Raw genomic sequence first — 14,994 nt, forward strand, 5'->3', positions numbered from 1 at the left:
GTGTGTGTGTATATTTTACAGTCTTGCAGGTTTCAAGTTTAACCCATTCATTGCTGTGTGCTTTTGTCTGCATTAAAGAATAGGACATTTCGCAGGCCTTTTCTTTTTCTATCAATTTGAATAACAAAATAAAGGCATAGAACCAGCTGATTTGTAGTGCACTGACAACATAGTTTTATATAATTAGTTTAATCATTAGGTTAATAAACAAACAGATGAAGCGCAATGTAATTGAACAGAATACAGAGGTTATTTTTAACTTGACAAGCCACTTCAAAAAGCTCATAGTGCAAGACTTTGACAATACAGGGCTTTTTCTAGCAGCCCTTGTTCTGCAAAAAGCCTGACAAGCTGCATCCAAACATGTCTTGATTCTGTTTATTTGGTGTCCTGTAGCAACCCTAAAGCCCCCCAAACTTTAGCTTGGCAAACACAGATCTCACTTTTGCAGAATGAGGGTTACTATCTTGACAAAATGAAAAACAGCAACAGCATAGTGGCCAACAAGGCAAGGTACATTAACCAGGAGGATTTTAGCAATGGCCCTCGTCATATTGTGCATGAGATTCACAGTTGTGTTGTATGTCGTGCAGGTGCTGGAGAGTTTTAAGATCATGGACTACAGTCTGCTGCTGGGGGTGCACGTTCTGGACCAGAGTCACAGAGAAGGAGACGTCAACGGCGTGGATGGGAAGAGGATCGTGGGACAGAAAGTTCTTTACTCCACCGCCATGGAGTCCATTCAGGGAGACGGCAAGGCAGCGGAGACTATGACCACCGACGACACGTGAGTCCCTGACACTGAAACCAGTGTTTTAGCTGTTCATATATTCAAAATGGAGCCTATGTATTATGTCAATATACAGAGAATAATGATTTTTTTTTTTTTGTAAAATGTTTTGTGTGTAGCCAGTGAATGTCACAAAAGAACATATATATTTTCATATATTGTCATATATTTTACCCCAAAACCAAAAGAAAATAATTAGAAATTATATTTTGTTTAAGAAAATGTAATTACATATATATAAATTAATAATTATATGAATAAAGTATTTGTAATTAATTGTAGTATTTGTTAAACTGTCTTTAATTTATTATTTAATTTATGAACTGTCATATATACACCAAAATAATTATAGTTTATATATATATAGATATATTGTCTTGATTTTGCTGTGTTTTTATGAGATTCCCCAGCCACTAATAAATATAATATAATAATATAATATAATATAATAACATAATATAAACAAAATGTTTTTTTTTTAATATACAGAATGGGAGGCATTCCTGCTAAAACACACAGAGATGAGAAACTACTTATTTTTCTAGGCATTATCGACATCTTGCAGTCTTACAGGTGAGTCGGGTGTCAGTTTACAGCAAGCCCAAGAGCCCATATGTCATGTTTCTTTAAATTCAGCTTCTTTAAATGAACTCCCTTGTCCCTGACGAGATCTCTCGCTCTCATTTCCCACCAAGATTCATTAAGAAGCTGGAGCACTCCTGGAAGGCACTCGTCTATGATGGTGTATGTCTATATGTCTCTCTACTCTCTTCGTTTATGAATAGACTATTTATACCGCTGGGGGAATTAAAGATGCTTCCTGGTTTGATTGTCTTGTATTCTCTTTCTCCTAGGATACAGTGTCTGTGCACAGACCGGGTTTCTATGCAAACAGATTTCTCAAGTTCATGAGCACCAACGTATTCAGAAAGATTCAGCGTAAGTCAACAATACCAGCAAATGAATTCAGTATGCAAAGATGACATCATCACAGTGGGTTACATTTTGCATGTTAAACATCATATTGGTATACTTGCATATGCAAAATTCATATATTTTTAAGAAAGCTTGGTAACACTTTACAATAAGTAACAGTCTTATTTGTTAACATTGCATTAGATAACTAACTAACTATGAGCAATATATTTTTTACAGCATTTATTAACCTCATGTTTCATGTTAGTTCACAGTACATTAACCAATGTTTGATACAACTTAAGATTTTAAATGATTAATAAATGCTGTAGAAATATTGTTCAATGTTAGTTCATGTTAAATACTAGCCTGGATGCCAGCCGAACCACAACATTTGAGGTTGGGAAGTTCGGTCTGGACTTGATCCGTTGTGGAGCAACTATGCCCGACCCAGAGCTGTTCGGACCAATCAAATTGTCAGGGCAGGCTTTATACGATGATGGACAGATGATCAACAGTAACGTAATCATCCAGGTCACCAAAGAGCGCTTGGATTGAATTCGTTCTAATCCTAAACGGAGAACTTGTTCATATATGCATCCACCTTTACTATTTCTCTCAGAAATGATGATGGTGTTGATAAGTGCTCTGAGTATCCTTAAATTCTTATACAACACTGGCAAAGATCGTTTACACTCATCATCTTCTTCTTCTACTTCTTCCAGCATGGGTGCAGTTGAGTTCGGTTGACAACTATGCGTCGCTCCGTTGCTCTGATTGGTTGTAGGTCTATCCATTTGAGTGCAGAAGTATTTTCTTTCCATTTCGGTTGAAACACGCCCCATAATCCAGCCTGGTCTCATTGCGAAAATTTACCTCTGGCAACGTTTTTGCAAACTCCAAAATACGTACCAATATGTACATATCACTGCAGTTTCAAAGTGATATGTCCACTGGGTGCCGCCAAAAGCTTCGTTTTTTTCCCGGAACAGATGAGCGTCAATCTGACGTTTTGTGACATTGTTTTTTTAACGTACACCTACACTAAACCCTAAACCTAACCGATAGTGTTAACAAAAGCAAATGTGACAAAAATAAAATAGTAACCATGTCTTGTTAACTTGTGTGAACTCATCTTTGAGCTCTTTTATCATGACTTGTCTTTCACGGGATTCGTACCTGAGCTTTCATTATTACAAGAACAAATCTGTACCAGCTGAGCTACTGAGCAAACTTATTATATAAAAAAAGCCGAGCATATGGAGCAGATTAAGTGACGCAAACTCCAAAATTTATTCATTTACATGGGAAAAAAAAAACGATAAAAAGTGCTTGCTGTTTTACTGCCTCTAGTGTTCATTTCACTTTGAAACTGCAGAGATATGTACTTATTGGTACGTATTTTGGCGGTTTGCAAAAACGTTGCCAGAGGTACATTTTCACAATGAGACCAGGTTGCCATAATCACAGCCCAATGGAGCAGTATCAGACTCATATTCAACATCAGGCTAGTTAACTACTGTAGTATGACAGCTTATTCTAAAGTGTTACCAAAAATGTAATAGATAGCATACTTAAAACTAAAATGTATTTTTTTTTTGTCTGTCTCTGTACAATTATTTGAGATTTATGTCAAATTTATGTTATGTCAGATTTATGTTATGATTTATGTTTGCGTGTGAAAGTCGCTGCCACAGTACTAGGATGTTTTAGGTGGTTGCCAGGGCGTTGCTATGCAGTTGCTAGGGTGGTTGCTAGGTTGTTGCTTTCTGGCTCAGGTCAAAAGAGATATTTTCTTCAACATTCTGGCCTTGAGATAAGAACCGGCTCAGAGAAGTGCATTGCAAGCAATGTAATTCGAATTCGATTAGCTAGAAAAAGATAATCATATTTAAAACCTCCTACCAATGACAAAACTCAAGAACGGAAGTTGCACCAATACTCTTGCTCGACATTTTATTTCATTAGTAGGAATATTGTGAAACATTACATCAGTGCACACAATAGCAGAACTTCTCCTTCCTCTTTCTGAGATGTTCTTCAGCTACCCATGAAGTCTGTAACTGTAAATCACTCCCTTAATCTGATCCTTATAACCAATATTAATACAGCAGAATGTAGATTTACTTTTACCCTTTCTAATAAAGTTAGACAGCGGGCTGAGATTTCATTTCATGGTCTAATTGTCGGCTGTTAGGTAACAGTTAAGGGAGAGTTATATCATCATATTTTCAGTTCATTTAGGACAGTGTCCATAATTAGTCTCTTTGTCTCACCTCCAGCAAATCGTTTCTCCCCGAACAAGAGGGCGCGTAACTCCATACCAGCGCTGAAGTGTTCTTCTCAAGAGGTGCTGTCCCCACACAAGGAGGAGAAGCCCGAGGAGAAGAAGGACAGACTCGGAGGAGCTCGTAGTCTCGCCAGTCTGGATGGACAAGGTGGGCGGCACTGACTATATGAAAAAGATTGGGCTAAAGACTTTTTCACACCTTAAAATTATTATTTTTTGCTGGATTAACATAATCCTGGGTTACCTTTTTAATACTCCACACTTTTCATATTTTCACCTGGATTACTTGATCATGGTGCATCTTGTTAGCGTTCTTACTGGCATATTTATGATTAGCCAGGGTTAAAAATGGCATTACACTTGGGTTAAATGTTACCCTGGGTTAAATGCAGTGTAAAAAGCCTTTAATTTGCACACCATCCCATCATCAAACACAAATGGTGACATACTTGCAAACATCAGTTCTATTAATGTTGACAGATATAAACAGGAAGTTTTTCATGCATTATATTTTGGAAAACCCCTGAAAAACAAGCTGCCATCCGAGATGGTCATTTCTTCCTCATTCAATTCACATTTACTAGTTGAACACAAACATATTGCATTGACTTTTTGCACTGATATGTCACTGGTTTAGAGCTGGGTATGAATTATAGTAAAAAAATAATAATACCTTGCCGTTCAAAAATTTGGGGGTCAATAAGTTGTTGTTGTTGTTGTTGTTTTTTTTGATTGATCATAAGTGACAGAAAAGACATGTATAATGTTACAAAAGATTTTTATTTCAAATAAATGCTGTTCTTTGAACTTTCTGTTCATTGAAGAAATTGTTTTAGCATGGTTTCCACAAAAATATTAACCAGCAAAACATTGATAATAATAATAAATGTTTTTTGAGCAGCAAATCAGCATATTAGCCTGATTTCTGAAGGAATAATAAATTACATATATCAAAATATTTTCAATTGTAATAATATTTCACATGGTTTTAATACATTTTAGATGGGAAGCATAAGAAACCTCTTTCAGAAACGTTAACAAACCTTACCGACCCCAAACTTTTGAACAGCAATGTTGTTACTTTCATATACTGTGCATTTATACAGGAAATCACCTCATGTGATGTTTCTGTCATCTCATACCACAGTGTTCTGGTCCTATAACCGTCCTGACCTGGTCCCTCAGACTCCTTACCCACATGAAGCCTCTTCCCTGAGAAACACCCTCTCCCCACCCTCTATTTTCGTCACAGATCGGTACCTGAAGGCCAGATCTAATGAAAGGTGACACCTTTCACACACATCTCACAAACCTCCAGACCCATAAACCTGACACACACCTGTTAGCTTCTCACATCTCCTACTTCTGTTCCATCCACAGAGATGCATAAATGAATAGTTCACCTAAAATATGAAAATTAGCTGATTATTTATCGAACACATTTTTCATGGAACACAACTGGAGTTACACTTTTTCATGCAATTACAATAAATGTGGATTTCAGGCATCAAAAAGGAGGCAAATAAGCAATATAAAAGTATCATAAAGGCAGTCTATGTGACTTGCGCATCATATGATTGTGAACTTTATGTGATAAACGGACCAAAGTTTAAGTGGTTAAGCTTCACTCATCCTCTTTTACAGTAGCCGCAGTGAGTTGAAATCAAGAACCAGACCAGTTCAATTCATCATCTAATCATTCAGAGTGGTTTTGTGAATTGAATCAATTGATTAATTGACAAGATCCGACTCAAAAGAATGATCCTGCTCAAATACAACTTTGCTACTTCTCTCATGAACACACTATTGAGTATGGAAACTTGTTTACGCTACAGAATAAAATAATAAAAAATTTAATTGCGAGTTTATATCTCACAATTCAGACTTTATAATTTTGACTTTACATCTCAACTCAGAATTGTGAATTATAGAGTTATAAAGTTGGAATTGTGAGATATTAATTCGCAATGGACTCTTTTCACATTTCTGGGGTTCTCCGAGTGGAAGTTGTTATAGTTGGGTAAACTATAGCGGTGAACGGGAGAGGACAGCAAATATAATTCTCCAATAGCAAAAGAAAAAAATCTGTGATAGAGTTTCCACAACTTAACATAAGAGGGAAAAAATAGACAGAGATTGATTACTGTCACAATTTGTTACTTTAGTTTTGAAAGACTTTTAGGGTGTTTAAACGACAACGTTTTCAAACCGATCCCGCTCACACGATCTGCGAAAATTACAAAAAAACGCTGTAGTATGCATGCCAGGCCATTAGGTGGCGATGTCACTTGTCAAGAATTGTAACTTGTCGTGATGTCAAGAAACGCTGTATGCGCATAACATCACCATTTTCACAAATTCGTATTTTATTGTTTACATGGAGACGGTAAAGGCATCGTTTTCAAAACCTTGCACTTTGAACCCTGATCTCATACCACAAGAAAAACAACAAACGGTGCTAATATACACACACAATGTGGTGTAATACTACAAAAAATATATAATCATAACCTTTATCTCCATACCAAAATTCCAGATGGCCAGACAGTGATTCATCTTTTATAAATCGATAAAATATTAATGTCTGTGATGCTGTGAGCACAGAGCCTGTTGTGTAAACTGTAAGTATTTAAAATGTTTAACTTTTTAAAATGTTTGATGTTTAATATGAATAAATAGCGCTCATAAACGGCCGTCGATGGCATTCTCAAGTGAAACGAGTTGAGGCTTGGACCCAGAAACGATGTCCCGTCCGTCACAACTTGACAAGCGGATAAACCATGTTGCTATTTTGACCTTCTTCTTCTGATATTTTGAATCTTCGGGCCCTATTTTAACAATCTAAGCGCAAATGAGTCAATTAACGAACAACAGGTGAACGGAATCATTAATCAAACACACTAGGAAACTGGGTCAAATTACAGGGCACACAGGAAAACAGGAACAGAGCTAAAACACAAAGAAACTAAGCCAAAAAAGATCCTGTAAGCGACATAGGCCCAGGGGCTAGAGAATTTTTAACGCAGGTGCTGATGGGGCGCTAGATCATTGACAGGGGGTGCTGCACAATTATATATATATACTATTAATATAGTTATGAGCAAAACTTGGCCACTCAATTTTTAACATTCAATTATTTTATTTATCACAATTTAAGTTTTAATTGTATTAAATTGAACAAGCTCAAAATTCATTATTCTATCAAATATTCTTTAAGATTTTGCATAGGCCTATTCATTAAACAAAATGTCAGTCATGGACAAAATGCCATTAAACAGCACCCATAGCACCGGGGAAATATCAGTATTCACCAAATTGGCAACAACAATCACTTACTATTTACGGTCTCAAATCAGGACAATGCGACGGTTGTTGTGATTGACGGAAAATGCATCAGCGGACTGCGAGAGAGAGCATTTTCTTGTGGTTTTTAATAATCAGCATTTCACTTGTGCGTCATGCGCGTGGTGGGAGCGGCGGCACTGTTGTCTGCTATAGCCTATTTGCTTCTTATTTATTAAACCCAGGCAATTGAAACATTGATTAAAATTAAGATACAATTTATACAAAACGAAATTCACTTTAAAGAAAGGATTTCTACAAAAAACAAGACACTTTTGCACCTTTCATAATTAGGCTATAGCCAAGATTAAATTTAAAAATAACATTATAATAGGCTACAATAAGTATAGTAGGCTACAGTACAGATAAATGTTATGTCTGAGCGGGATTTGAGTGAACGCTGTTTTACCGTTGAGGGTTCATGAGTGGAGCGCCTTCATAGAGCCTCCGTCACTCCGCTCTGCTTCACTACAGGCCCATTCTTATCAGAACCCGAAATGGAATGTAGCTTTTGGTCACGCTACACCACTATTTGCTCGATAAAGTGCTACTGAAAAATGTAGTTAAGTGCGTCGCTACTGCTAGGAACTAAATTAGAATCAGGAGATTGCTTACTTGGCAGAAGGAACCGCTACATTATTAAATCACCCGACACATCACGTCACATATGTAATAATTTCACTTTTGGGCCCAAACAAGGGACGCCAATTATGTAGTGATTTTACCTTCGTCCATCCAAGGACGTTAAGTAAGGTAGTGATTGGTAATCACGTCACCGCGGACGTTGTGATTTTTGGATCACACGTCACTTAAGGTGTGGTTATGAGTACATCAGACGACCACCTTCCCCCTCTCTTAGTTTGGGACACTAGTCAAGGTCTTTTACCTTGGCTCTATGAGAACACTCCAAACAGGAGGCTGTTCAATCATTTTAGATTGAATGTAAAGTGGGGAGAGTTGGTCAGCTGATTTATCTGAAAGATTGGTGAGATTTCTAACTTGTAGAGCCTTTTATGTATTATCAGTACAAGTAAGACACAATTGCAATAAAATAAGTTTTATTAACAAAAGATAAACAAGAATAACTAACACAACTACTTAATGAAATATTCATTTGTTGTTTTAAATTATTTAATTATGTATTAATTCGAATACTGTATATAATTGCCTCCAGCTAAAATGTCTGGGGTGCTATGGGGGTGCTGAAGCACCTGCTAGCCCCTCCCTAGCGCTGCCATGCATAGGCCTGGTTTCACAGACTTGGCTTAGATTAAGCCAGGATTAGGCCTTAGTTCAATTAGGACATTTAAGCAGCTTTTATAAACATGCCCTAGGAAAAAAACATCACTGGTGTACATCTGGAGACAAAACAATGCCACTGACATATTTTAAGATATAATACTGCAAGTTGCTTTTGGTTAAAACAGCTCAAACATGCATTTTAGTCTGCGTTATAAATGTGTATTGGATTAAATTAAAATATGAAAAACTTTAAATTGACGAGTTATGTACTCAGAATTGCGAGAAATAATGTCAGAATGGTGAGATATGAACTCACAATTAGCTTTTTTTATTTTTTATTCTGTGGCGGAAACAATCTTCCATAAATGAGCTAGATAATATTATTTTTTGTCATTTGATTTGTTTCAAGTTGTATATAAGCTACTTTTATGGTGACTTCGAGTCCTTTTTGAAGCCTAAAAACATTATTATTGTAATTGCATGAAAAAGGGCTCCAAATACTTCAAAATCACTTTCAAGTGTCAAAAGTTAAACGTTTGTGTGAACTATCCCTTTAACCAAATCTCTCTGAATATAGTCAAACAATACCACAATGAAACACTTCAAGGTCTATTTCTTGATCCTGCTACAGCTGGCGTGAGCGGCTGACCAGGTGCTGTCATGCTACACTTGTTCTTCTGCTCGATTCTTTGTGTTTGGTTTTCACTGATCTCCTCACCTTTGACACACACCTGTTTTAAGAGGAATTCCTGTGTAAAGACCTCATAAATATTTCACCTGCTTGCTTAGGGCGAATATAATAGAGGTATTGTTTTATGACACGAAATACCACAGAAGGGGGCATTCGGTGCTTGAACAATGATTATTGAGTTGAAAGAGCTTTGTCAGATGTTATCTTGTTGACTTCATCAATATCATAGATGTAATTAGTGGTCCTTGCATGCTGAGTAAAACTAGATAGAAACTTAGATTTTTCCTTAAAAAAAACATTTGATGAAGTCCAGGGTGAGTCTGTGTTAATGAACACCCTCTGCGCCTGAAATGTGTCACATGCACAGAGTGCTTTACTTTGGTGAGGTGAACAAGGGTCTGGTTGCCATGGTATCAATAACTCAAGAGATTATTGCAGGCAATAAAAACATAAGCACATTCCGAAGTAGATGGCCAGCGCTCATCTGAAATGTGTCATGGTAATGATGAGAAATATTACAAGCTTTGTAAAAGCTTTCTGTTATGGTCTCCCTGTCTCTGTTTTAACACTCGGCCACACGTATTCCCTCAGATCAGCACAAAGAGTTTTGGCATTTATGAGACCACCGGCTTTGCTCGATATTCATCCGTCATGTTTTAAGGACTCTTTATTTGTCCTTGAGCTTCTTCATGCTGTTCTTCTGATTCATTGCTGTCGCTTCCCTTCAGATGTGCCTGCTCGACTTTTACATTGGAGGACAGCGCCATCTGTCTGACGTCCGAGCAAAGCACCATGGACATAGAAAGAGATGACGACTCAGTGCTGGATGTCTACTTTGTGAGTTTCTGCATTACAGTTAGTCGATTGGATCTCAAGGGATCTATGGACCGTAATTAAGGTTGAAAATAAAGTTGCGAGGAACAGAAGTACAGTACGTTCAATAGGTTGTACTGTCCTATGTTTTTTGCAAAGACATATTCATTAATTATCAATACCAAGGTACAATACACACAGGAGAATCCACTGTACTTTTATCCCTCGCAGCCTTGTTTTCACTCACGGCAAATTAAATATGGCGTTTGCCCTGTATAAGTTCCTTTAGATCTGCAATCATATTGTCAAAAATAAAATAAAATAATATTATAATAAAATATGTATTATCACATAATACCGTATAAATAGCAGTGTACATAGTTGATTCTGATTTGTAATACTGAATGACTAACATTTTCCCTGCTTATATAGCAACTTTAATAATTGTATAAATATTTATAAATATCAGATTAAATTCTGAAAATTAAGTAAGGGATAAGGTCAGTCAATATTATGAATTATAATTTTTTTTTTTTTTTTTTACAAATAATAACTTTATAATATAAACATATTATATTCATAATGTATAAATATCAGATGAATTATTATAATTATTAATATTTAAAAAGTAGTTTTTGTTATTATTTAAAAATACATATTTTAAATATATTATTAAATGTATAACTTGTAACTGCTGTGAACTTAGATCATGTTAACATCTTAATTAATAATAATAATAAACAAATAAAATATATGTATATATAATAAATATTATTATATACGTCTATATATAATACCATTTATATATAAAAATTAAATTGCATAATTATTATATTATGCATATATAAATATCAAATGAATTATTATAATTATGTTATGTTTTATTATTATTTTTAAAAAACCTTTTCAAATATATTATTAATGTTATACTGCCACTAATAACTTGTAACTGCTATAAACTTTCCATTATTATATTTTTTAATAATAATAAATTGACAAATATTTTTTGTAATATAAATAATAACTTTCAGAATATAATATGTCTAAATGTTTATGAATGATTACAACAATTAATTTATATACATTTATAAATATCTGATTAATTATAAGATGTTTAGAATATTTTGAATTTTTGTTTAGTTTTTATAACATAATTATGTTATACATTTTATAAACATCAGATTAATAATAATTCTTTATATTATATCAAAACATTATTTTTTTCATTATTTTAAAAGCATTCTTTTAAATATATTTTGATAATTAATAACTGCTCTCATGTTGTTAATCATCTTTCCAGTGAGTTTTGTCAATAATAAGTAAACAAACAATAACTTTTGTAGTATAATACAGATAATAACTTGTGTTTATAAATATGTACAAATGATTAGAATATAATATTTTAAATATTATATATACTTATTTTATAAATGTATAATTATTTAAATTGTGTTAATATATGATTTTATTATTATTTATTATACATTATAAAAATGACTGCCACTAATAACTGCCATAAACTTTGATCATGTTGTTGTTGATCATCTTTCCAGTGAGGAGCAAAGTGAGATGATCCTTCATCTCTCCCCTCCCCATCACCTCTGGATCCTCATGTGCCGAGAGCGCCCCCCGCTGCCAAACAAATAGAAGGACTCATCGTGCTGACTTTTGCCAAAACAACAACTACAAACATACGTCTATACATCAAATCACAATGCTAAACATTTCCTCGGACTGTTTGAAGGGACTGTGGCTTTAAGATGGACATCCAACCAAATGCAGAGTGTGCTTTTGTAGCCCTGAGCTTCTCAGCAGCAAAAGAACTCTACCGATTCTTGGCAGCTCTGAGGTCAGACTGAAGACCGACGTGACGTAGTTCCGTAAACATGCAATAAATACGCTCCTCTGATATGCAAAGATGGTTTCTAACAGCTATCCTCTTTACCTCTTAAAGGATCTAGTCGTTAGTGATCTAGATGCAATGCTTGGCGTTTCAAACTCTAGCTAACAGAGCCGTTCAGATATTTTTAAATGTGCAATTTTCATACATTATACAAAAGTGTGTGTTATGGTAGTTCTCCTCACTGGAGTAATAATCCTGACGTTTTATTTCCAATGAAACACACAGTTTCTAGGAAACAATAGATGTGTGACTTTAGACATCTCTTATGAGCACAGATGTGTGACGTACTGTAAATGTAGGAGTGTAACTTCAGTCATGCTCAGATTTATGCTGGTACATCAGCTCCTGATAATCAAGAGTGGGATTCGCATCAGCAGTGCATCATTTACAGTACATTTATCCAGATGCCAGAATGTTTTTATGTGCTAAAATGCAGATTAGAAGTCAGTCTTTTATGTGGGGATTGGGTGAGTTTCATACACACGCATATGCATTCTCTCAGGAGATCCTTTTCCTAGAGGCGTCCAAATGATTGCTTGATGTTAGACGCTAGCGCGCTTCTGATTGTAAATGCCATGTCAAAACTGTCTTTTGAATATTATTATTGCACCTTTGATTGTTTTGAGGCCATAATTTATTAAATCATTATTATATATTAACATTGTGTTGGTCTGAATTTCATGTCGACCAATATTTGGCCATTTTGAGAATTATCGGGATGTGCCATTTTCACTTGGTTGATTTACAGTGCTGGAGTTTGGAGTGAATAATTGAAAGATTATGTATTTTTTTTAGGGCTGTCAAAAGACTAATCGCGATTAATCACATCCAAAATAAAAGTTTGTGTTTACATAATATATGTGTGTGTACTCTGCTGATTATTATTTATATATAAATACACACACAAGCATGTATATATTGAAGAAAAATATATAATTTTTATATATAAAACATTTATATTTATATATATTATAGATTATATAAATGTATGTACATGCAAATATTTCTTAAATATATACATGAATGTGTGTGTATTTATATATACATAATAATTAATTATACAGAGTACACACAAATATATTATGTAAACACAAACTTTTATTTTGGATGTGATTAATCGCGATTAATCTTTTGACAGCCCTAATTTTTTTTACATATTTATAGCCTGATGTATTTTGTATGTATCGTAAAACTCATCCATTGCTTAGGTTATCCCCAGGGTGTTTGTGGGAAAGTTCTTCCCGTGAGGCCATGTGCTGCTTCCCTCGGGTGATCTCTTTTGTATGCAAATTAGCTGTAGCCAAAAAATCTTGACCCAAAGTTCTGACTGTGGGACAGAACTCGTTGACCGATACGTTGACATCGCTGCTGAAGAACTGTGCTACACCATACCTTTAATAAGTTCTTCTCCCCACAAGAACTGTGGTCAAGCTTATATGCATTAGAGAAATCTACTGGCGAGCCACCAACATGATGCTCAGACAAATACAGGAAAATCTAACAATGAGTAAAATAAATGTCCATTTCATTTCAGCAAATATATGTAGCTAAAACTGTGTTGTAAAATGTACAACGTACACTATCATTCAGAAAGTCTCCACACTCTAAAAAATGCTGGGTTAAAAACAACCATTTCTGGGTTATTTGGCAACCCGGTGCTGGGTAAATATTGGACAGAACACATGCTGGTTTATTTTTTTACAAAGCTTGTTGGGATTTATACATTAACCCATTTGCTGGTTTGTTTTTTTGAAAATGCTGGGTTAGTCAATTTGAGATTGAAGGTTTTTCATTTTAAATAATAAAAAATGCACTAGGACAGCTAGGAACAATAGAGTTTTTCTTTATTCAACTTCATTTCGTAAATGTTTTAGGACCTGACAGGAGCAGCAACAGCAGCCAGTGGGAATATGTGGGAATAAAACTGCTATCAGTAAGCTGTTCCAGTTAATTAAATGACAATCTTATATTCATTTTTGAAAAGTTACGTTTCAAACGCATACCATAGACCACACTATTAAAGTCAGCGATGTCGCATGTCCCTGGTTTGGCGGGAGCTGAAACTTCCGGGTGGCGCTGGCGCAACGTTCGGCTAGCGTTCCGGGCAAACATTAGCTGTAACTTCAAAAAAGGTCAAATGTGAGACCACAGACATTTTATTCTTTGCACAGTAATAATTTGATAGGAATACAATATACTAATACGAACATTGATTTAATTCAGGAAGTTTTCCCTCAGGACATTTCTCTCGGAACAAAACAGAAAACGACTGACAAATGTATCCAGTTTTAACCGGTTTAGCAGTGGCACAGACTACCCAACATTGCACATTAACCCAGCGCCTGGTAGGTGATGAACTGATGACCCAGGCAGCAGATCGAGTTACAGAAAAGCTACCCAGCACTGTGTAAATAATATTAAAAAATAACCCAATAAATGACCCAGTGATGCTCACTAAGGCTGCATTTAATAACTGTTTTGTATTTTAATATATTTTATGGCAAAGCTGAATTTTCAGCATCATTGCTCTTCAGTCTTCAGTGTCACATGATCCTTCAGAAATCATCCTAATATGCTGATTTGATGCTCAAGAAACATTTCTTATTATTATCAATGTTGTTCACTTAGATGTCAGTATCAGCATTGTCACTGAAAGTATCTCATCATTCACTGCTTTTTATGTACAGTAGGCTATACATGGTGACAACAGGGCATTGATTTAATGTTTTAAACGAATAACCGTGAATCTATTGGTGATGTATTCAGAGAGGTTTAAAGAAACATTCAAATCCAACAGGTAAATCTAAGAACAAAGTAGCAAAACAAAAAGTAAAATGCTTTAACATAGGCCTAATATATATTTGCTTACAAAATCTTTAATAAACGTTATAATATTTGAAGGGGAAATATCTACGCAATGAAACATATATATTGTGTGGACATAATTTTGGCCCAGCTGTCAAATTAATTATGAACACAAGCAAAAACAAGACAGAATCAACAAAATA

At 35.1% G+C, this 14,994-nt stretch overlaps 1 protein-coding gene across 6 annotated transcripts in view; it reads left to right on the forward strand.

The window, feature by feature from the left end:
* The window catches only part of pip5k1bb (phosphatidylinositol-4-phosphate 5-kinase, type I, beta b), a 69,051-nt gene extending 56,406 nt beyond the window's left edge, over positions 1 to 12,645 (forward strand). For 4 of the 6 annotated variants that reach the window (XM_079827806.1, XM_079827807.1, XM_079827809.1 and 1 more), the window contains 8 exons: positions 594 to 787; positions 1,280 to 1,363; positions 1,486 to 1,534; positions 1,645 to 1,729; positions 3,988 to 4,143; positions 5,143 to 5,278; positions 9,999 to 10,107; positions 11,637 to 12,645. In XM_079827806.1, coding sequence (XP_079683932.1) covers positions 594 to 787; positions 1,280 to 1,363; positions 1,486 to 1,534; positions 1,645 to 1,729; positions 3,988 to 4,143; positions 5,143 to 5,278; positions 9,999 to 10,107; positions 11,637 to 11,639 — 816 coding nt within the window. In that variant the 3' untranslated portion in view covers positions 11,640 to 12,645. The remainder of the gene's footprint in view (positions 1 to 593; positions 788 to 1,279; positions 1,364 to 1,485; positions 1,535 to 1,644; positions 1,730 to 3,987; positions 4,144 to 5,142; positions 5,279 to 9,998; positions 10,108 to 11,636) is intronic. The other 2 variants (XR_013817360.1, XR_013817361.1) reach the window with 1 other exon arrangement.
* The last annotated feature ends 2,349 nt before the right edge of the window (positions 12,646 to 14,994 follow it).

This window comes from Gobio gobio (genome assembly GCF_949357685.1).
Source record: "Gobio gobio genome assembly, chromosome: 10".
NCBI classification, from domain to species: Eukaryota; Metazoa; Chordata; class Actinopteri; order Cypriniformes; family Gobionidae; genus Gobio; species Gobio gobio.